This window comes from Acanthopagrus latus, chromosome 21 (assembly GCF_904848185.1).
Source record: "Acanthopagrus latus isolate v.2019 chromosome 21, fAcaLat1.1, whole genome shotgun sequence".
Lineage (NCBI taxonomy): Eukaryota > Metazoa > Chordata > Actinopteri > Spariformes > Sparidae > Acanthopagrus > Acanthopagrus latus.
In genome coordinates this window covers 6,198,279-6,219,909 of record NC_051059.1, presented here as the reverse complement: position 1 = coordinate 6,219,909, position 21,631 = coordinate 6,198,279, and the positions used below count along the sequence as shown (strand labels likewise).

The 21,631-nt window shown below is 43.3% G+C and overlaps 3 protein-coding genes across 4 annotated transcripts; 2 read left to right on the top strand and 1 right to left on the bottom strand.

The window, feature by feature from the left end:
* Positions 1-505: 505 nt before the first annotated feature.
* Positions 506-7,473, bottom strand: prmt5 (protein arginine methyltransferase 5). 2 transcript variants are annotated; one of them, XM_037084164.1, is made up of 16 exons: positions 7,309-7,468; positions 6,887-7,005; positions 6,031-6,116; positions 5,684-5,818; positions 5,486-5,598; positions 5,322-5,371; positions 5,049-5,212; positions 4,792-4,953; positions 4,593-4,670; positions 3,169-3,227; positions 2,779-2,901; positions 2,288-2,463; positions 1,917-2,120; positions 1,713-1,823; positions 1,552-1,616; positions 506-1,430 (listed from the first exon to the last, which is right to left on the bottom strand). In XM_037084164.1, exons 1-16 carry the CDS (start codon positions 7,404-7,406, stop codon positions 1,278-1,280), a joined length of 1,896 nt encoding a protein of 631 aa, XP_036940059.1. In that variant the 5' UTR covers positions 7,407-7,468; the 3' UTR covers positions 506-1,277. The 2 variants fall into 2 exon arrangements, with proteins under 2 accessions (XP_036940059.1, XP_036940058.1); XM_037084163.1 differs by having other exon boundaries at positions 1,552-1,823; positions 7,309-7,473.
* A 111-nt stretch (positions 7,474-7,584) lies between these two features.
* On the top strand, positions 7,585-9,645 carry psmb11a (proteasome 20S subunit beta 11a). The gene has a single exon (XM_037084108.1). The coding sequence runs from the start codon at positions 8,617-8,619 to the stop codon at positions 9,643-9,645; it is 1,029 nt and encodes a 342-aa protein (XP_036940003.1). The 5' UTR covers positions 7,585-8,616.
* Positions 9,646-9,939: 294 nt separating this feature from the next.
* psmb5 (proteasome 20S subunit beta 5) lies at positions 9,940-17,547 on the top strand. Its single transcript, XM_037084948.1, has 3 exons — positions 9,940-10,206; positions 12,162-12,468; positions 16,878-17,547. Exons 1-3 carry the CDS (start codon positions 9,982-9,984, stop codon positions 17,159-17,161), a joined length of 816 nt encoding a protein of 271 aa, XP_036940843.1. The 5' UTR covers positions 9,940-9,981; the 3' UTR covers positions 17,162-17,547.
* Positions 17,548-21,631: the final 4,084 nt, after the last annotated feature.

Genomic DNA, 21,631 nt, shown 5'->3' with positions numbered 1-21,631 from the left:
CACTTGTACGCTGTATTGTTGTGACTCATTTCACACTCATGTCTAAGATTTGTAGCGTTTGACAGGTCTTTAAGGACACAAATGAGGCACAAGGCTCAAAAGATAAATTACATTTTTTTAAGTTGCAACTTTTTTTAATACTGCAATTCTAATTTCTTCAGTTCTTTTTTCCTTTTCAGTATGTCTTTTTTTTCCATATCTTTCCATGCCAATAAACCCCCTTTTACTTGAACTTAAAAAAAAAATTCCACTCACCAAAAGCAATCGAAACAGTACACCTGCCAGCTGCACCAAGGGGCAGGGCAGGCTGAGTATACAACCATGTTAATTACTTTTGGCTGGCAGGTGGTCATCTAAGGGTGACATCTACTGGACAACTCACATGCTTGGAGCTGCCATTTAATTTAAAGAAAAACGTGTAACACCGCCTCCTATTATTCTAAAATCAATACGGAACTTTGAGTATGGTGGTACCAAACAAAGCATTTATATATCAAACAGAGTATTTGGAGGACATTTCAGTGTCGTCTTTATTGACTTGGTTCAAACATACAGAAACAAAATAAAGGTATGAAGAGGAAGCCCCCAAAACAGTATGGTATGTGACCTGAATAGCATATCCCTTGTGCAATATGTTTTTTTCTTTCCTAGGACAGCAATGGAATCATCCAATCACAGCAAACACCTTATAGCCCAATCCAGTCCCTTACCCCAACCCTCTTGAATCAGAAATCAAGAACATTTGTTCGATCTTATTGGATGAATAAACATGAAAAACCGCTGCCATTTTACGAAAAGCATATTTGCAACCTTGTGTAAGTATCAGTATGGAATGTGTGTTTGATAAGGCAAAGGTCTGGTTAGATTGTGTATGTCGGTTCAGAACAGTGGGAGAAGGGACAGGAGACGATTAAAAAAAAACAAAAAAACAAAAACAACAACAAAACAACAGCAGAGAGGTGTTTGACCTAATGTGAACGAGCCAATCTCACAGCAACAATACACTTTGTGTGCAGGTGATAGTCCATCCCCGCTGAAGCAGACTTAAAAAAAAAAACACAGGCTGTAAAATCTGGTGTATCCAATCAACTTTTCCATTGCCGGCTTGAGAGTGCCTATCACTGGTCAGTTTGAAAGCCAGAGGGCGCTTTGAGGGTTTTGCACCACAAGTCCAGGTTTTAACCACGTATATAAAAAGGAGCCAGGCCACCTCCACTTTAACCATCACCGAGTCTTACAGAAACGTGTGTGTGGGCCTGCTGGCGGGTGTGACATCTTCAGAGGCCAATAGTGTAGGAGCGTCCTGCCGGATTGTGGATGGCAGAGCAGGCGGGCTCGGTCACAGCCCATTCATACCACACCTTCTTCCCATTGTTGCAGCGCCAGAATCGCACTGTGACATCATCATCACGAGATATGGAGATGGGTTGCTATAGAATGAAGAATTTAAGGAAGAAAACGGGATTAATATGTGAACGCGATCATGTCTGTTGTTACATTTAAAAAAAAAAGACCAAGGGACTTTTATTGACTAGTGCATGTATAACTTACTTTGAGGGGGAAGAGGATGGGGAACCAGGAGAACATTCCAGGTGAATGCGTTTCTGGTTTTATACCTGCCACACACACACACACACACACACACACCATAATCATTAATATATAGATCCAATTATAGCACAACGTGACTTCCTCTTTATAAATTGACTTACTGAGTGTCACATCTTTGTACAGTGTGGTCTCAAAGTAGCCAGCAAACCCATGGAGCACAGAGTTACAACCCACTGTGAACTTGAGGCACTGATACCGGTTATTGTTCATATCTGAAAGAAGAAAAACTGTGATCAGCTCATTCAAAAACATTCTGTCGACACGTTTGGAGTGCTGGACACCAAGTTTAGTATGTTTGTCTCTACCTTTTGTAGGGTGTTTGAAGGTGAAGCACGGTTTGGGCTCAGCCAATTGGTGGAAGTTATGGAGGCGCACCACATAGGGCGTCTCAAAATGGCACTCTGGATCCTTGTCACGTTCCCGGCACCCCCTTACTTCGTTGTAAAGCTTTGAAGAGGACAGGGGAGCCAGGAAGGATGTGTAGGAACAGGGGATGCTCACTCCATCATCTGAGTGGAAAGACGAGAAACAGGAAAACAGAAAGTGATTGTAGAGGCAAGGAAGCATGGAAGTTAACAGAGGCTGACAAATGCTTTTTCACTTGTTTGATGTAGCAAACAATGACTCTGCAACTACAGCATCTGGATGTGTTGTTGATTCTTTTTTTGTGACGTACCTTTGAGGAAGTGCTGCGCTCCATCTAAGCACTCAGGTGAAAGTTCGTTGTCACCAAACGATCCAAGCAGCTCGCTGACAATGATGTCGGCCTTCTCAGGTGCTGCCCACTCCCGCATGTCACATGACACCACTGTCACCTGATCCCCCCACTCCTCAAAGCGCCAGTTCTCCAGCCTGAGCAAGATTGAACCAGTTAAAATGTTTGTGCCTGGCATCAGTAACATCATTAGCCATGTCAGTCATGTGGGCTAACAAGCGAGCCATCAAGGCACTACAAAATAAATGACTTTTCCCAAACACTTTAATTATCTCATCACACCAGGATGCCTTTACCAGACTTCTCAACCTCAGCTTTGCTTACTCATGACTCAATGCAACAGGACTTATACTGGTATGTTCAATAAACAATGGTAACTGCAAAGGCAAGCCTGTGAATATTTTTGCACACACAGACAAAGGCATCGACTTTAATAGTAACACTGCACTCACGTGATTACAGCATTGGGATTTTTCTCCACAGCGTACACCTTCAGCTTCCTGTCAGCCTGCCTGGCAGCTCGTAGGGATGCATTGACCAACGGACCTCTACCTGCTCCCAACACCATGAGCACCCTGTGACAAAGACAGAAAATCATTTTTAAAGGTTGCCACAATCGCAACCCAATCATAACATTGTCATTGTTTCCTCTCAAAAATAATACCCCGTTCTACTAGTATGGGTATTATATTGAGATCCACCAGGGAGGGAGGTTGTCAGTTGCAAAATTTCATCTAAATATAAAAATCGTTAGTCAGATAGTGACTTTAATGCCACAGCTGATCTGAATTCAAACACAGTGTTGTCACTGATTGTACACAGATTTTGGTACAGATACTTACTGAACATTTGTGTCCTTCTGCTCTTCTGGAACTCTGTCAAGTAGACATTTGTATACAGCCTGTAGATGCAGAAACAAAGCACAACTTCAGTATGTTGTGTGTTAATCTCATACAGCCTAATTACAACTTCTAGAACTCTATGATTTTGCATTAAAAGACATGTCAGTGGTGTGGAAGTGACAGTCTGCTCTTTTTTCCATTCAGTAACAAAAACATCTGTTGACAGCAAATTAAATGAATGACTGTGAGAGTAGCTACATTAGCATTTATGTTTTACATACATTGCACCATCAAACCAATTTGTATCAGTAGACTATAAAATGAGTAAAACGTATTTACTTATCCACAGTGTGATCTAAAGTCTAAATGTTGGTTGTAGATGCTGCCTCCATACTCATAACAAGTACAATGTGTGCATGATTAGGATGGCTAATTTTAGGGGGTTTGGGTTGCTTTGCACAAAAGATAAATGATACCTCTTTTATGAACAAATATACACTGACCATTTGTTGAAATGGAAGACTATCCATTTGTGAGACTGACAACTTCATCCAGCGTCAAATAACCATTTCACATAGCTTTACATAAAATGTCCATAAACCTATAACTTATTATGCAAGAAGAAACGGGGCAGGTTGGATTTAGTGTAGTTTGGCATCAATACTTCTTGGGACAAGGGTTCACAATAAGGTTTAAAAATGTCCCCTTGGTGGGAATTTGGGGTTCTGTGTAAAAATTAACACACGAAACTGTAGCCCTTTTTAGATAGAAAAGGCGGCACATTTGCTCCAAGGTAAGGGTAGCAATGTGCCGCCCTGTCTTTCTAAAATGGATTCCTACTTTTCCAAAAGCAGCCTCTGAGGTAGGCGTAAACATGTGATGTGACGTGAAGCTCAAAGTTGGGCAGTGAACAGTAACAACAAATTTGTCTTCAAAATAAGAGCTTTACATTGCACCCCATTGGAGTTTAGAATTTGGTTCTTAGTGGTGGGCTTTTACTTTGAAAGTAGCGACATTTCCTAGCTTGCCGCTGCAACAACAAGTGGACAACCAAACAGTTACAAAGACAGAGGAGACACTAGCATCTCTCGGATCTGAGCAGCTGTCCAGTTGCTCATCTTAATGTCCGCGGAAGAAGTGATGGACTGACTGCTGTGATCAGCTGTTTCCTGGTTTTAAAGCTCCCCGGCTGTGGGTCGCACAACATTGCAGGCCATCGACACCTCCGCCCAGCTCATACAGGGCACACTGACGCCTTGTTTTAAGATAGCAGACGAGTCGTAAATAAGTGTACAATTTATCGGCCTCTATCTAAAACCGCGGACCTAGCCACCAAAAGGACGGGCAAATTGGCAGCTTGCTGCCTTGTGATCACTTTATGCTCTATTGTGTTCCAGTACTCCGCACCATCATAGCTGTCTTACCTGTTGGTACTGTGAATATTTAATAGGATCCTTTTCAAACACTTCATAGGTCTGAGACTCCAGGTTATCCATGAGTGGCTAAAAGGGAGGAAGGGATACAAAAATACAAATGCAGTCTTCATTATTAAACAAGTAAAGGCACCAAAGATAAAAAAGATACACATTTTAAATATATGAGCACAAAGAAGCACTTGCTCACCTGGAGGGGAGACTGCAGGTAGTCTTCATAGCCTTTGGCAAAGAGCTCGTAGGCATTGGGAGCGGGCCGGTTCTGGTTGAGGTATTCCAGGTACTGCAGGTAGGATCGGAAGTCCTTCTCAGTGTGGCGACTGGTTCCTGTGAAGATGAACTGGGCTTCCAGCTAAGAGAAAACGTAAGAGTTTTTTTTTTTTTAATTAAAATGACACTTACGCATTTGGCTAGTGATTAATTTCAGATGAATCTGTTGAATTATACCTTGAAGAGAGAGAAGATTATACGCTGATGGGCTTTTGACAAAACAGGGAAGCCCTTCTTATTAGTTAGGAAGATGCTGGTGGGAAGTATGGCTGCTTTGATTGGTTCCCCGAGCCACTTATCGATCACAGCGTCTGACGGCATGTCTGCTCCGACTTCAATGGCTTCAGGGACACGAAAACAAGGTACATTTTTAGTAGCAGACACGACCATAATTATTTTTTAATGCACTGACTTTGCCCCAGGCTCATGCTTCACAGTGTGCTCTCTCACCAAGACAGATCCTCTTGTTGTAATCACAAAGGGTTCTAAATGAGTGCCACCTAAAAGAGCAGAGGCGAGTAAACAAAAAGTCTCGATTTTAAAGGAAATCAATAACAGTTTTAGCATGCGGACAGCACCCGACTGCTAAGGAAGTGGACTGGTGTGACACTAACCAGCTCCAGGTCTTCTCATCAACGCTTGTGTCGTCAATGCAGGTGATTGGTTCATTCTCAATCAGATCTTCCCGCATGTCCTCTGAAGCCAACAGCGGGACACGTATCCAGAACTAAATCACATCCGGGAGAACAGCAGCAATTAGTTTTCTGCAATCTACAAGTGCATGCTTAGTTTGTCAATGCTGTGTGTCTTACATTTGAGGTGTGGTGTCCAGTGTGGATGTGATTTAGCAGCACGCGAGCTAGATTGGCATTAGAGGGGCCCTTCAGTGGGATCATGAAGACAGGCAGACCCAGGTAGGCTGAGAAGTTTAGCTCCTGTGCCAGAGCCTGGAGAAAACCACAGGAAAAAAGAATGATAAGAGTGTGGGGGGATAACACAAAAAGGCAGACTCAGATTCAGGTAGATAGCAGACACTGGCAAAGATCAGTACACTCATGCCTCAAAATCTTGGAGAGTAAAGAACCCTTTCCAGCAACAACATCCCTGACAGCCTCAAAGACAGTGAACGTCACAGAATTGTCCAAAGTAAGCAACTTACAGCCTCAGAGTTTCTGCGTTCTGTCTGGATTTCTGCATCTGCGTCGATCCATGGCGAGAGCTTCCCAACAATTAGTGTATTCCAGTCTAGACCAAGCATAATGGATAATCAAGAAAATGCATCAATCGACTTATTAGCATTTATTTTCTGTCCCTGGAGTCTCTTCTCAGTGAGCACATCCATCTATTTCACTGGCTCCAGAGTGCAAAAAGTAATCAAATAGCACATTAATAATAAAAAGTTGTCAATACATTCAAAATGTTATTTCATATTGTGATTTATTTCAAGCATGTCTCTGATACTTTAGACACAACCTGTTTCCTAATATTCTTAATGTCAGACATTTAACACCTGGGACGTCCTAGATAAATGTAGATGGACTGTGTGAACCCCACACACGTACAGACCTTTCCCTCTGTCTCCAACAACAGTCTGATATTCATTTTCCTTTTTTTGCAAATATTACTCCAAATGAGGGATATTCTAGAGCTTCCCTTGATTATCTATGCTGTGACTTTTTTGGTCTTCAAAATTAAAGTGGCATCTTATTTGACTTTTATTGTATATCAATGCACATGCAGCCATATCCCTAACTAATTTATATTAGTGTACATTTAATTGTTGTCAGTAAACCAACCCAAAAGAATCGAATTACGTCTGAGAATAGCAAATAATATAAAATGAAGAACTGGAATCTATAGGTTTACACTCGATCACCAAGCCATCTAAGTTACTGTGTCACAGGCGGCCTGTTCTAGCATACAGAGATACAGTTACCTGATTTAAAGATAGGACACAGTAATTTAGTGTTTGTGAAGACCTGACATGATAGAAACTTGAGGGAATAACCACGAACCTCTTCCACACAGCAGCAGGTCTGACCGGGTCTGGGCACCGATTCGGGATTTAGCGGGATCTAACTCAAACTCTCTCGTGAACCTCGAGTGGAACAGCGGCATGCAGAGGAAGTCAAACCTGGACACCGGAGAAATAAAGAACATCATTAAAAAAGGAAAATCATATGATTTATAATGTCAAGCAGAAGTGAAACGGACACATATTTAGGCAAGCTCACACGTTCCAACACTACAGCCTATAGGAGTATGACAAACACTGGACATAAGCGTAAAAGCATCGTTGTGATTCTGCACGTGCTGGTAATTCACCGGCTAGCTTAGCAAGCATCACGCACCGACATTATGCTAGCAAACCAGCGCGCCCCTCAAGTAAACTCAGTTGCACTACAACATATCTTGCGGAAGGCAACACTCTCCTTACCCGAGTTTGGCGACCGCAGCTAACGTGTCGGCTATCTCGGGCACGCAATTCAAATCTCTCCCGCAGGACACTCTGCCCCCCGTACTGGCGGACGCCATGATTCTAGCCGACTGAATGGATCGAACTGGGACTGTCTCGTCGCTCTGTCTTAGGAGGAAACCGACGCCATCTTGGATCTGCAAGGACGTGCTTTCTCATTGGGTAGCGGATGATTTAGACCCGAAATGGCATCGCAAGTATTCCTGTTGCATGTCTCTAAATTACCGCGATAACTGCCTTTGGTCTTTAGTTTATGATTATTGAACTTAACAGTTAATGCTTTCATGTCAGTATTTGATATCTCTCTCCAAATGATGGTTATGATGATGGTTATGATGGTTATATGTTTACTATGGCAAATAATATAACTGTAATTTTAATCAAATATGTATATTTTAAAAAAATATTTATCAAAGTCACAGTCATACAAATAGATCTTATTGGCAGGAAAAAAACGAAAATCCATCAGATTAATTAATGTTGTTCTCATTGTGGCGTATGGGGGCCCCCAGGGGCCTTGAAGATGTTCCAGGGGTCAATAGCAAAATGGGGACTAATGATACTTTCACTATAATTCCATACATAAGTAATACCATGACAGAATACATTACTATTTTGATGATGGGTCCCATACACTTTCTCTGATACAAAATCTAAAAGCTAATGTCTTATGAGATGGGGACCCTGGGACAAAAGCGTATAAAAAGGGGAGGTCCATGGTCTAATTTCTGTAGGTCTACTTTAATGTGAAATAGTTAAATAACCACTGTTGTATTGTGCCTCTGGCATATTTTAGACACAGCTACAGTATGGAAAATATTGCTGTAGCTTACCTCCAACAACAAACTGAAAATGATGCTAAAGATATGTATGAACTTGCACACAGCTAGTAAGATGACTCGGACTCTTCGCAGAACATGTAAAGTTTGCACAAAGTAGCGTTGATATTATTTTCACAGTAGGAGGGATAAAATATCACTTCACATCACCAACTCACAGGCTTTCGGACACAAAGGCGTCATTTTGGGAAGGATATAAAAGGGTAAAAAGTCTGAATTTCAGATCACACAGTCAGTGAGAGAATTAGAGTTGATGGCAGCAGTCAGCAATACAAACCATAGTGGGAGGCTTTATGAGGCTTTTTAGCGTGTTTGAATAGTTTTCTTACAGATCTTACAGCTCTGTCTTTGTGACTTTTTTATTTCCTGCCATTCTCTGAGAAAGACCCTCTGATATACTGATAAAGGAATCTGTGTCTCTTACACCATTATGGCTTTGGAGGACATTTGTGGCTTTGAAGAGACACTTTTACATCGCAAGTGGTTTCCTGCCTCGTATTTGGAAGATGCTGCTACGTCTTATCATACAGCTGACTCCTACAATTTTGGATTGAGACAGGAGAAATCTGTTGGAAACAATGGGACCCCGCTGCATTTCTTGTTACCAGCTTTGCCATACTCGACCACCTTTAACCAAAGACCCTCATTTCCCGTTCCCCCTGCCAGCCATTCGGTGACCGTCCGCAGGCCTTTTCCTCTGTCCCATGGAACGACGACCTTGGGCTTCATCTTCCAAGGTGGGGTCATTGCAGCTGCAGACACACGAGCCAGTGCTGGGGGGCTTGTTGCCTGTCCAGCTGTTCATAAGATTACCCCGATTCACTCCCATTTAGTAGTCACCTCCTCTGGTAGTGGTGCGGACTGCATGCTGTGGGAGAGAATTCTGGCCAGAGAGATCAGACTCTACCAATTGCGGCACAGGCGTCGCCTTTCAATCCGTGGCACTGCCAAGCTCCTCTCGTTTATGCTGCACCCTTTTAAAGGGACTGAAGTGTGTGTGGCTCTTACACTGTGTGGCTGGGATAAAGAAGCATGCGACACTGACTGTGTCCAGAAGTCAGAGGACTCATTCAGCCTAGATGCTACTGCAATTGCACATTCTGCATCTCCTCACAGGGGCCCTAAGCTGATATATGTGTGCAGCGATGGAGCCCGACTGCAGGGGGACGTCTTTTCTGTCGGCTCAGGCTCTCCTTATGCTTATGGAGTCCTGGATCGAGAGCTAAGGTGGACTCTGAGTAAAGACGAGGCAGTCTCCCTGGCAAGAGAAGCAGTGTTCAGAGCTACTCACAGGGATGCCTACTCAGGAAATAATGTGGACCTCTTCCACATCACAGCCAAGGGATGGAGCCAAAGAAAAAGAGAGGACCTGAAAGAGGAATATTATAGAGACTTGGAAAGGAGAGCAAAGAGGGCTGAGGAAAGGAAAAGACTGACTGAATTAGATGCTTCACGATGAGGCAAAATTTGGGGGGTTTCTAGGGGTCAGGGGTTAGAATTAGTCAGCTACTACACTAAACCAAGTTTTCAGAGTTAATCGGCTTTTGTCAACTAGCTAATAAATCTTTACGTGATTATATATGTATTCCAGCATCTTACCAAACTGTCAAGCCTGTAAATCTTGTTTTTGTTTGCCTGGGTCACAGTTCACACAGATTATTTACGTGCATAGAGGCATAAACTCTGCAGTCCGCCAAAAAGACAGGGGGCGCTACGTGGTCTTCGTCACCATGACTCAATAAATTGTCGCATCCTCACACGGCGGAAGTCGCTTACTCATCAGACAGTTTCAAAGATGGCACTTGCTAGTGTGTTGAACAGTGATTGTGCGGATTTTTCCTTTGACAAATGTCAACCTTTTACCTATGGATGTGGACCAGAACAGAGCGGTGTGGGATTTGATGCCACGCCGGGAGACGCTCTCAGTTTCTTGGTCAAAAACCCGCTGGGTGCCGGGGACGAGGATGGCGTCGAGAGGAAAATAGAGTTCCTGCATGGAACCACCACATTAGCTTTTAAAGTAAGAAAACGAGTCGCTTGTTGTAATTAGCTGGCAAACTAAAACGATAACGCTGACTCTAGTTGTCAAGGTAAAAGTTTGGTAACTCATTAAGACTGTAAACATTGTGCTCGGCTCACGTAACGCTACGTCTCCCAGTGTTAGCATGCTAGCATGGCTACAAACCGCTTTCTCATTGCAGGCGTTCACACAGCGCTAGCCACTTTGGATGCTGTTGGATAATTCTGGCTTAAAAGAGAACTCTGTCAACGAAGGCTGGGCATCTAGATGCAGCCATGATGGCCATCTCTGTAATTACCGTGTAGGTGTGAGTGGTTATGGCTATTCTGCCCTGTGGCTCTGTTTGCATCCGATAAATGCATGCATATCAAATAAGATGTCAACTCTGTAAATGGTACCCTAGCCGCATCCACACATGCTTTAGTCTGGTTTGATTGGATCAGTCTCAAACTAAGCCTATGTTCATGCTGTTTTAATAATTCTCAACACATTCAGAACGATTATTTCAATATTTATTTTACATAATGTCACATCAGCGTGTGTAGTTCAGATGATACATTTCTACATTGCATTGTGGAATAACAGCTAGATATAATAGAGCTGTCTAAATGGCTCAAATTTCCCAAGTTAAACATAACATGTCCATGCTGTTTAGGAACACTGTGGCACTGAAACATAGTTGGCAAGATGTATTGTACATCATTTTATTTTTCTCATCAGAGAATGTTTTGAGTAATGATTTGTCCTGGCAGGCTGTTTACTGAACCTTGAGAACAAATTACAGTGGCTTTTCCAATTCTTTATTAGAATTATTGCTTTACACAACTATTCTGTTTATGTAGTGACACTATCATATTTCATGAAAATGTTGTTCCTCCAGCGCGCTAAATGGAGAACATCTGAATATTGGTCAGACTTGGTATATCAGCCTTAAACAGTACTAAATCACAATGGATGCAATACTCCTTGACTGTTGTGGGACTAGAGAACCAAGATGGTGCTCATTAAGCATCAGTTAATGTTAACAAAAGTGGGAATGTGATCCTAATGGTTTTTTTTTATTTTAGCGGTTATTTTGTAATTACCAACATGTTTCATGAATTCACCATAGTCAATAATGGAATAACGCTAAAAATAGAATTGTAATTTGAACCCCTTTCTCATCCCAAAACTATTCTAAACGCATCAAATAAAACATTCTATTTCATTTTGCCAACCTATCTTTTCATTACTGTGAAAACAGCCAGTGTAGCATTTTCCTCTCAGAGCGCCAGACAAGCAGAGCCGTGTAAATACTGAACCACATCCCTGCAGTGGGTTCTGGTCTCTTTAGGGGATTTGTTGATAAAAAGAAAATATAAAATAACGCCAACTTTATCCCTTAATCCCTGAGTGCGGGGGGCGGCTAGTCGAAGAAAAAACCTCCCCAGCCGACATCTCCCTCTGACTGACCAAATATGTTGTCTTCACTTGAGCACTATACGCCTGTTGTGACTGTCAGTTCAGTGATAGAGGGGTTTTATAGGAAGGAGCAAAAGTCTTCCCTTTTATCCGGCAGCTTTCTGACAGAGCCGAAACATATATTACATATTTTTGACAACTGTAGAGCAGCAGCACTTTTCTGCTTGATAGATGATTAAGCTACGCATTCTTACATTATTATACTGTGTGCCTCCACTGTGTAAGAACCCGTATTCCTAACTGGTTTAAAGTTTCCCATTTCAGGCTCTGAACCTAAGAAATGAAAGGTGTAAGATAAGTTAGTGGTACTTGATCACTTTAGTTGTGAGTATTTACAGATGTTTAACAAGTGTTTAAATGTATTTTGAGATAATACTTCTAACAATATAAAATATAAACAGCCTGATACACCAGTGACTGCTCTGTTAACCTGTTTCCCCCCTGCTGTAATGTCCTTCACTAAAGTGTTCTCCCACTGCTGTTGTTTCTCTCAGTTCCAGCATGGTGTCATTGTTGCGGTGGACTCTAGGGCCACAGCGGGTTCCTACATTGCCTCGCAGACGGTGAAGAAGGTGATTGAGATCAACCCCTACCTGCTGGGTACCATGGCTGGAGGAGCTGCAGACTGCAGCTTCTGGGAACGCCTGCTGGCTCGTCAGTGCCGCATCTATGAGCTCCGCAACAAGGAGCGCATCTCGGTGGCAGCGGCCTCCAAGCTGCTCGCTAACATGGTGTACCAGTACAAAGGCATGGGACTCAGCATGGGAACCATGGTGTGTGGCTGGGACAAGAGAGGCCCAGGTAAATACCACAGATGTATATGACACACACATAAGTCTGTTTTCTACTGCTTTATTTATTTATTTATTTATTTATGTATTGTATTCATTCATGCATTCATCCAAAATTAGATTGCTGATTTACTAAAAGTAAAATGACATCTGCTGATGGAAGGGAATATGATTACTTGTATAATTAAATTATTTTAGGATATAATACTTTTTTCTAAATTATGTCTGATAAATTTCAGGGAGCAGTATTGTTATTTTTTTTCAAAATGAATAGAAAAACTGTATCAATCCGATGTTGGGGAAATGTATACTATCATAAATAGGAAAAACAATATGAAGCAGATTTGCCTGAGCCTCTCTTTCAATGATCTACCAACTACAGCATCTACATACTCCAATACAGGAGGCTGTATGCCAAATGAAAGTTGCTGTACTGTACACCAGTGAACACAAGAGATGAAGAACCAGGTAGAGCCACACAATGTAGACTAGAGAGCTGAACATTATTGCCCTCCAGCCTGGACACTTTTTATAGTTTCAGGGCAACACAAATGCAGTTTATAATACATCTTCAATAACTGGTCAGACAGGATGGAAAAGTTTTAACACAGCAAAGCTTAATAGAGCTATGGAATACTAAATCATCCATGTTTGCTCACTGCATCAGAGCCTTTAAATTACGAAAATGTGAAATTACCTGTTTATTTTATTGTTATTGGCCATGAGAAGCAGATTATTCTGGGTACTGGCTGACAGTCCACTTTTTGTATCCCTTGTTTATATCTATTCAAGATTTGTTGTACTTAGGTGGGATTTATAATGTCATATAATATCCGAGTTCAGGTAAGTGAAGAAAAGTAGTTAAAGGTAGACGTAAGCCTCCTGGAGGGGAGGAACTTCCTTGACGAATCCTAGATTCAAGCATTTTTTTTCTGTCATCCTACAATAGGGAGCTGTGCAAGAAAAAGCAAGCTGTAGTTCCTTTATGATTCACCCAAAACAAAGCAACTATTGGTTCTGCCAGAGTTTAGTGGACCACACTCCACTGATATCATTGATGCCTTGTATCTGGGTACCAGTGATCTTATGGGGCATCCCATGTTTATTAGAATAGTTCCACGTGTTGGGTTGCTTTCTATTAGATGCAGCCAATGATGAATTTATGTATTTTTTTTAAATGTATTTAATCAATTTATGTCAATAAAATGTCAATTTATTGTTTGGCTGGTAAAACTTCACAGAATAGTGAAAAGTCAAAGGCAACACTTTTAAATGTCTTGTTTTATCCACTCAATAGTTCAAAACCTAAATATATTCAGTTTTGAACAGTGAAAAGCAGCAGATACTCGTATCTTAGAAGCTGGAAGGGAACCATCAGAAGCTTGGCATTGTTACTTAAAATGAATTAGCTCTCAAAATCCTTGCCAATTAATTTTCTGTCTTTTTATTGCTCAACTAAACTTTGCAGCTTTAATTATATCATTAAAGTTTATAGATATTCTGAAAGCTATGTAGTAGTTTTCATCAATATTTTCACTCTGCTTAGGTTTTCATTACATTCAGGCTTGGTGGTTATTTTTTCCTTGATGTGAAACAACAAACTATCAAGTATCTAAACAGATTTTTTAAATTTTTGAGGGAAATTTTCTCCCGTCATCCATAAAATATACGTGTTGCATATGAGTATAAATATATATGTAGTTCCCAGAGTGCCCCACTAGATGGTGCTGCAGCCTCTATTATGTTCTGCCCCTCACTGTTCTTCAAGCTGTGGCTTTTGGATGCCACACAGTGTGAGGCCGTACATCACAGAAGGTGTGCTTAAAGAGGCCGCCACAGTGACACAGTAATGGGAAATCGATGAGGCTGGTACTGCGGGCCAGCGAGAGCGCAGCGGGATGATGGACGTTTGGTCTCGGCCCCGGACAATTGGGTCGCATGCATAATGCCCGTACACCCGCCGAGATCGATGCCGGCTTTGTCTGGAGAGCAGAGAGGGCTGCGTGAACAATGGCAGCCCGCCGGTATGCCAACAAACGTAAATGACACGCGTTAAATCCTGGGCAATCAATTGGGGAAATAATGATCCCTGTATAAGTTCAATAGGTGTGGGAGCTTTGCCATGGCCCCCACAATGCCAGTGATTGAATGGAGAGGTAAATGTCATGTAAATTAAATCAATCGCGATTAGGTAGAAGCTCATTAGCCAGCTACAGTCATGTCAAGAGCACTTATTTCCCTGATTGAGTGTCTTAAGCTGCATGCCAAATAAAAGCCATGTCGAGAAGCTTGTCAAATATGGCTCTATGTAATGCCATTAAACGTTATGACACTTCATCAGTGCATACTTAAAGCTTGATAACTCTGTAGTGGCTTTGCTTTCCCCGGTGAAAAGCAACCACACTTTGCGTAGCACCCTCTGCTGCTTCCTACAAGGACGTAAAAGGGTAAAGTGTTGTGATGTAGGTGTACGCTATGAGACCTCGTCAGATGAGACCCATGTGGCAGTCAGTTTACAGCCACTCCCGAGAGAGTGATGTACTGTCCCCCCTCTGCTTAACCGTTGCTCGCTTTTCACTCCTGATCCAGTGGTGAATTCCAGTGAGAGGGACAGATGATGGACAGATGCTCACCCTTTTGATGCCAGCCACCCATCCATTGCCCTGTGCTCCTCACCTACCTCTAAAAGCTGTCACTCCTGCCAGCTACACGCTACACAAGCTGCTGCTTAAAAAAAAGGCTCCTTAAGCACCTGTCAGTTGATCGAATGGAGTGGAAGGAGCCTCACTTGGCTGCCACTGCTGCACTGCTCCGCCATCCAGGCAGCGTGCCCCTGCTTCCGCTTTAAGTGGGCCTCATGAATCTTCCCCCCCCCCCCTCCACACACACACACACACACACACACACACATTTTTGTTTTCTGAGCACTCGTAGCCATCGTCATGCTTTTCTGCGTTAGCGTTTGAGGTGCAGAGACCGTTTGGCGTTATCGCATTGGGCTCTACAAAGACCCCAGGTGTGTTTGGAATGGATTGGATGTGGGAAGTGTTTTTTGTGGTGCCGCTCTGCTTCTAAACTTGGACCTCCTAAAGAGTCCTTATCCACCTCCGTCAACTGCGCTACTCAACACAAGAGGCTGCCTTTACAACTCTCGCTCCCTGCCTATTATGGTTTTAACGAGTCCCTCACAGTTTTCAAGAGGAACAGGCAGGTCTCAGAATGGCAAATTACCCCCGTGCATAGGCAGGCACTGGATGATTATCATGGCAAGCTAACGACAGGCTGAGGAAGCTGCAATTTGCCAGTTGAAAGCAATGGTAAGCCCTTTTTTTTTCAGAAAAGCAAGTGGTGCTCTATCCCTAATAGACTGTCACTAGTTTAGCTGAGGAACTCGGCAAGCGAGGATGTGCAATCTGGGGGCATTTTGAAGTGTTTTTTAATGTGGCAGATGAGCGATAGTGGTGGATATTAGGCAATTTCATATGCATGTGTCCCTGCATTTTTCTGTGTGAATATCATTTTCACAGGTTTCACTATGTGAAACGCCGTGGAAAAACATGCCTTTTTTTGCAGGGTGTCTTTTCACCATCTGCAGGCTGGCTGTGGGCGAGCGCACAGGCTGGCGCAAGTCACCCGTTCCACGTCACTCTGGGATCAGGCCTAGAAAGTGTGTCATGGTGTGGAACAAAATGTCTCGCATGCGAGTCCACGGAGCGTGGTTATGGAGCAAACCGTCCCTCACAGGTCCATCAGAGCAGTGTGGGTCTGCAGTGCACGTGGGATTACATGAATGACCAGTTCGGTGTGGGGTGAGGGTGTGCTGCCATGTGTCATCCAAGGGTGCATATGTGTGGAGGCGAAGGAAATGTCTGTGTGGAAGCGTGCGTGTGTGTTTATATCTGGAAGGCTATGAATGCGCTTCACTCGACTGATGTCCACAGAATGTGAGCATGCTGTTGTTTTTTTTCTGTCCTCCTTGAGGTGCGAGGTGCAGTTACCTGTGCAGCTTCGGGTTGCGGGTCGATAGTTAATTTTTAGCGTGTTTGCAGGGATCAATAAGGCCCCGAGCAAGGCCCCTGGGCAGACAGCGATGTGGCCCGCGCCTCGTCAGCAGGTTCCGTGGCCGGCTTCGTTTTACTTGAAGAGGATGCAGCTGTTCATATCTGCCAGCCTTACTTCACTTGGAGAGGTTGCAGCTGTTCATATTCTCTCTCTGGAGGACGTGCTGCGTGTGTGCTTACAAGTTTGTGTGTTTTGTTTGTGTGGAAGTGTTGCATGTACACCATCTCAGTTTTCCTGACAAATCTCAACACCTGAGTCGTGAGAACAAAGGACATTTTCACATCGAACACATCTCTCTTTACACTGCGCCTGTTCCCTCCCACCCTCTTGACCTTTCGCTTTGTCCTTTGTCTTCAGGGCTGTACTACGTCGACTCAGAGGGGAACCGGGTGTGCGGTGATCTGTTCGCCGTGGGCTCGGGCTCCATGTATGCCTATGGCGTGATGGACAGTGGCCTGCGGCAGGACCTGTCCGTGGAGGAGGCCTGCGAGCTAGGTCGCCGCGCCATCTACCAGGCCACATACCGTGATGCCTACAGCGGAGGGCAGGTCAACCTTTACCACGTCCACAGCGAGGGCTGGACCAGGGTCTCCCAGGAAGACGTGCTCATGCTGCACCAGCAGTACAAGGATCAGGCATAGTTGTAGCAAGGAAGCGGAGAAACGAGTTAGGAGTTAATTCTAGTATCCAGTGTTTGAGATGTTCTGAAATGTCAGTAGGGTTGACACATCAATAAAAAGGACTCAGCTACTGATTGGTTTACACTTGCTTCACATCTGTGACCCATTTTTGACTTGTTACTAGCTTAAAGCTTTATATTGTACATTTTTAACAATGGCAGTCATCTCCACTCACCTTGCACCGTGTATGATTTTTGGGGGCTGCAGAGAGGGGTGGCAGTGACTCAAAACATACGTTAATACAGTGTGGGAGTAGTGTGATGCTTGCCCTACATACATATAATTTGGATCATACCCTGGAATCCATGTGTCTCAATAAAACCTGTGATGTTCTTTTTTTTTTTCAACAGTGTTGAGTTTATTTTGCCTGAGTCCTGATTTTACCTTCAAGTCTCAAGATCTTGAATAGTTATATTTCTCAGAATCTACTCCCTTATGTGACTGTAGAGTCTCGTTGCCTCATGTTCCTTTGATGGAGTCATTTTTCTGCTGTTTGTGTTTACTTTACAGTCATCTGTTCCCCCAGCTGTTGGGATTCAGAGGTACATCCGAAGCCTGGTTTGTCTCCCCTATATGTTCTGTGTTTATTAGCAGGGAGTAGCGCTGTCTAAATAGCACTATTTAATTGCATACCACAAGCCTCAGTAATTGTGCCTCCTGAGTTGTAACAGTGTGTTTTCTTCCCCTCATTGATAATGTTCCCTTCCTCCGCTCACGTTGCACAAATACGCCTTTTAATTGGAAGGGGAAATTTATTCTTTAATTCCTCCTCGACACACTTAGCTTCTCAATGCGCAATGTTGTGTGCCACACTGCCATGGTGTTTTACAATGTAACGATCTGCGCTGGCAGTGTTTGCCCCTCCAGTGCTTTTTATTGTCGGGAATAAACACTAGTAAAGGGGATGGGGGAGACATCTGAAGCCAGTGCACTTTAAAGTCATGGTTAAAAACTAGTTTCACAGGTGACTAGTTAGCAGATGGAATAGAAATGGGAGTTCGATAAATGGAAATGAGCGGGCCTCGTCTGTGATGCCGGTCCCGGTAAATTAAGTGATGGGAATTGCACCATCAATAGAAAGCAGAAACTGACGAGTGACTATGCATGTGGCCTTGGAGATATGCTAAATCGGAGCAAATGCGGTATTAAAAGCATTAATGCAAAGGAGAGAACTCCTTTAACATCAGTCCCGCTGGATTAAAGGGTTAAAGGTTTTTTTTTTCGCCAACTGAATACAACTAGATGATATCCCCAGAGGAGGTGATGGGGCAAGGCTCTCTTGCACCATTAAAAGTCCAACAGACTGTTTGTCATCTATGTATAGTGCAGAAAACCTTGCATTGATTAAAAATAGCCAGCTTTTAGAGTTGCACAGTGAGATGCCATTAAAGCAAGAGCATAATGAAACGCGTGTACAAGGAGCAGGTTTAACAGGGAATCTTGGAAGTACTTATTAAACAAGCAGCACATTTTTCCGTAACACCCCATTCAGGCATCTAAAACAAATGGTAGATGAATGATAAATGAACTGATTGAAAAGTGTACATTGTTGGGGGGAAAAAGTAGCAGCATACATGGTTTGTTTATAATTGGATTGCTGCACATGACATTATTACAACACTTTGTTCATATAGCAGTTTTCAATGTAAGTCAAATCAAACATACATATAGGAAGAAACACACTTTGCTGACCTGACCTTCAAGGAAAGTTACTGTATAATCGATAGTACCCTGCCAGGATGTGTCACTTCTTGTGTTTGCAGGAAAAGACGACATCCACCCCGGTCAGAGTCGGTTTGCCCTGCTGCCATCTGGCACACCACCCGACTGTGCAGCAGCTTCGTTCCCTGGGCCGTGAGACCACTGAACTTGAGAACTAGACCGTTACTTTGTTTTTTAAACCCACATTTAAAAAATGACAATACGTTCAGCTTGTACCTTGTAAAATCCGGCCCTTTACAAAGAAGTCCACAGTCTAGCAGCATTAAACAACTTCAAATTGTCCGCTGGCTTGTATAGGCAATCAAGAAAGATCTCTTTTTCCAAATCACATTACAATCCGCTTATATGTGGCTCATAATAAAGTGCCTCAAACTGTTACAAGCAGCCCATTTGGGTCAAAATCTTGGAGCTACAAGAAAAGGATCAGGGGAAATCGAGGAGTGACGGGGAACATGAGGCGCTCATTTTTTTTGGTATTGGGTATATAAAAAAAAAAATCTAATCAACCACTTGTCTTATGGTCAAACTGCATCGGAAGCCAGCCTCAAACACGCCTCCCCAAGACGAACACCCACAACATGTAGCACACTCCAGGTGTGCGAAATTGGTTTAGCTGACGTTAGCAGCTAGCCCAAAGCAGTATAGCCTCGCACAGCAGATGGCATGCCTGTAGAGAGTAATCTAATTAGTAGGGGTGCGCCAATTGTGAAATGTTGTGCAGATATCCATGTTTTTGTTTTTGTCGCTATTTATACCCCCTTAAATGCCAGGGACACATTATAAAAAAAAAATAACAGTTTGAGTCAGTCAGCCCTTCAAGGAGCCCAAATTTGATCATACACATTTATGAAACACCTTCATAACCCTCTGTCACGTTAAAAAGATTATTTTCACAGCTTCAAAAGCCTTTATATGACACTACACGGCTACCTACTCAATAATAAGAACTTGTCAGTACTTACTCAGCCGTCAGCCTACACAGCCAGACTGATGGCACGGATGTCATGAGCCAGTATTTCATGAAAAAAAAAAAAAATCAATGTGACACACCAGATAAACATTGGACACTGCCACTGGTGAGCCAGTGTAGTCAACAAGGTGAAAATATCAGCCAGCAGCGACATTCAGCTAATATGTTGGTGCATCCCTACTAATAAGTTAGGCGTGAGATATTCCTATTTGTGTGATTCTGTCTCTAGACAGACACTTGGTCCGAGCTCGGTCGTTGTTTCAGGGTTGTGTCTAAATTTCTAGCTTTAGATTTGGTGTGGATGTTCCAGCCTGCCCTTTTGACCTGTCTAGTCATGTACAGACAAAACACTTCTCACCCGTGGTTTTTTTTTTTCCCGCCGTGTTTGGACTCAGTCATCCCGTGTGTGTGTGTGTGTGTGTGTGTGTGTGTGTGTGTGTGTGTGTGAATGTGTGTGAATGTGTGTGACCTTGGCACTGGCCCAGCAGACTGTAGGCAGTACACTGCCCGTGTGTGGACAGTTGTCTCTGTCTGGCACCGAGATTGCAGGTTGTCAACAGGTATTTTCAGAATGGCTGCTATTAAGTACCTGCTTTCAGAATATTTTCACAACGCTTTACACTCACAGCGAGATGGTGACACTCTGTGGAGGCATGACAAAATAAAGAAAATAGCATTTTTTTTTTTTTCATTTTTCATTTTTTTTTTCTTCCTAAATTAGATGGAATGCTATGAAAAAGACCAGCTGGCGTTATTGAAAGGTGCCAGCAGCGCCATGATTTTCACACTGTCAGAAAATAACCCCTGTGCCCACATTATACCATCTGTCAGGTGGTCATATGTGATTTCGCTCCCAGACACCAGATCATATCTGAACACAGTCCTATGGGTGCCCTGACAACCTTTCTTGGATTCGCACACCGCTCTGCGTATGAGTGGTTATTTCCCATGATTTGATGCTGGGACTTGGTAATTAGATCTTCAAAAGGAAAGACACCCAGTACAAGGGTGCAACGCCTCTGTTGATTGAGTATCTATCAGCCATTGTTTATTCCCGCTGATGCTTTAGCCCGACGGAAAAACAAATGAGAAGTCTATTTGGTTTGGGTAATGACTCCCTGCCGGCTGCCTCTTGTCCACCCCGAAGGCTCTCCGGGTGTCATATAATCAGTACACCCAAGTCCTTAAATGCGTGCCAGTTTCTGACAAACAACAAAGCTGGCGTGAAGATAATTGCGTTTGTGGTCCCCGCGCATCCCCTTCCTCGCTGGCGCAAGAGGCAGCCGCTGCCTCGCCTCGTTTGAGAGGTGCTGTTTTTCATCCCTCGCGATGACAGCCACACTCTTGTCATTCCCGCCGCATGCTTGCCACGGCCGCCTCGCTCTACTCGAGACTGCGCTTTTTTTTTTTTTTTTCCTTTTTTTGTTCCCTCGCTCCCCCTCTTCCCCCGCAATGTTTTTGGCAATTGCTTTTTCTTTTTTTTTTTTGCCTCGATTAATTCAGCGACACGAATGAATACAGCCCGGCAAAGTAAACAGTGCAGCCCTTGAGTTCTGTCCAATCTGAGTCAGTGCTCGTCCGTTTCCCAGCAGGCACCTTGTAAGCTTCTGCCAACACCACTATTGCTGCTCTTGATGATGATGATCATGAGGGTGATGGTGAGGATGAGGATGATGATAGCCCATACTATTAGTGTAGGCTGAGCCTCAAGAGGCCCGGAGCAGCCGGCTGTTTATCCC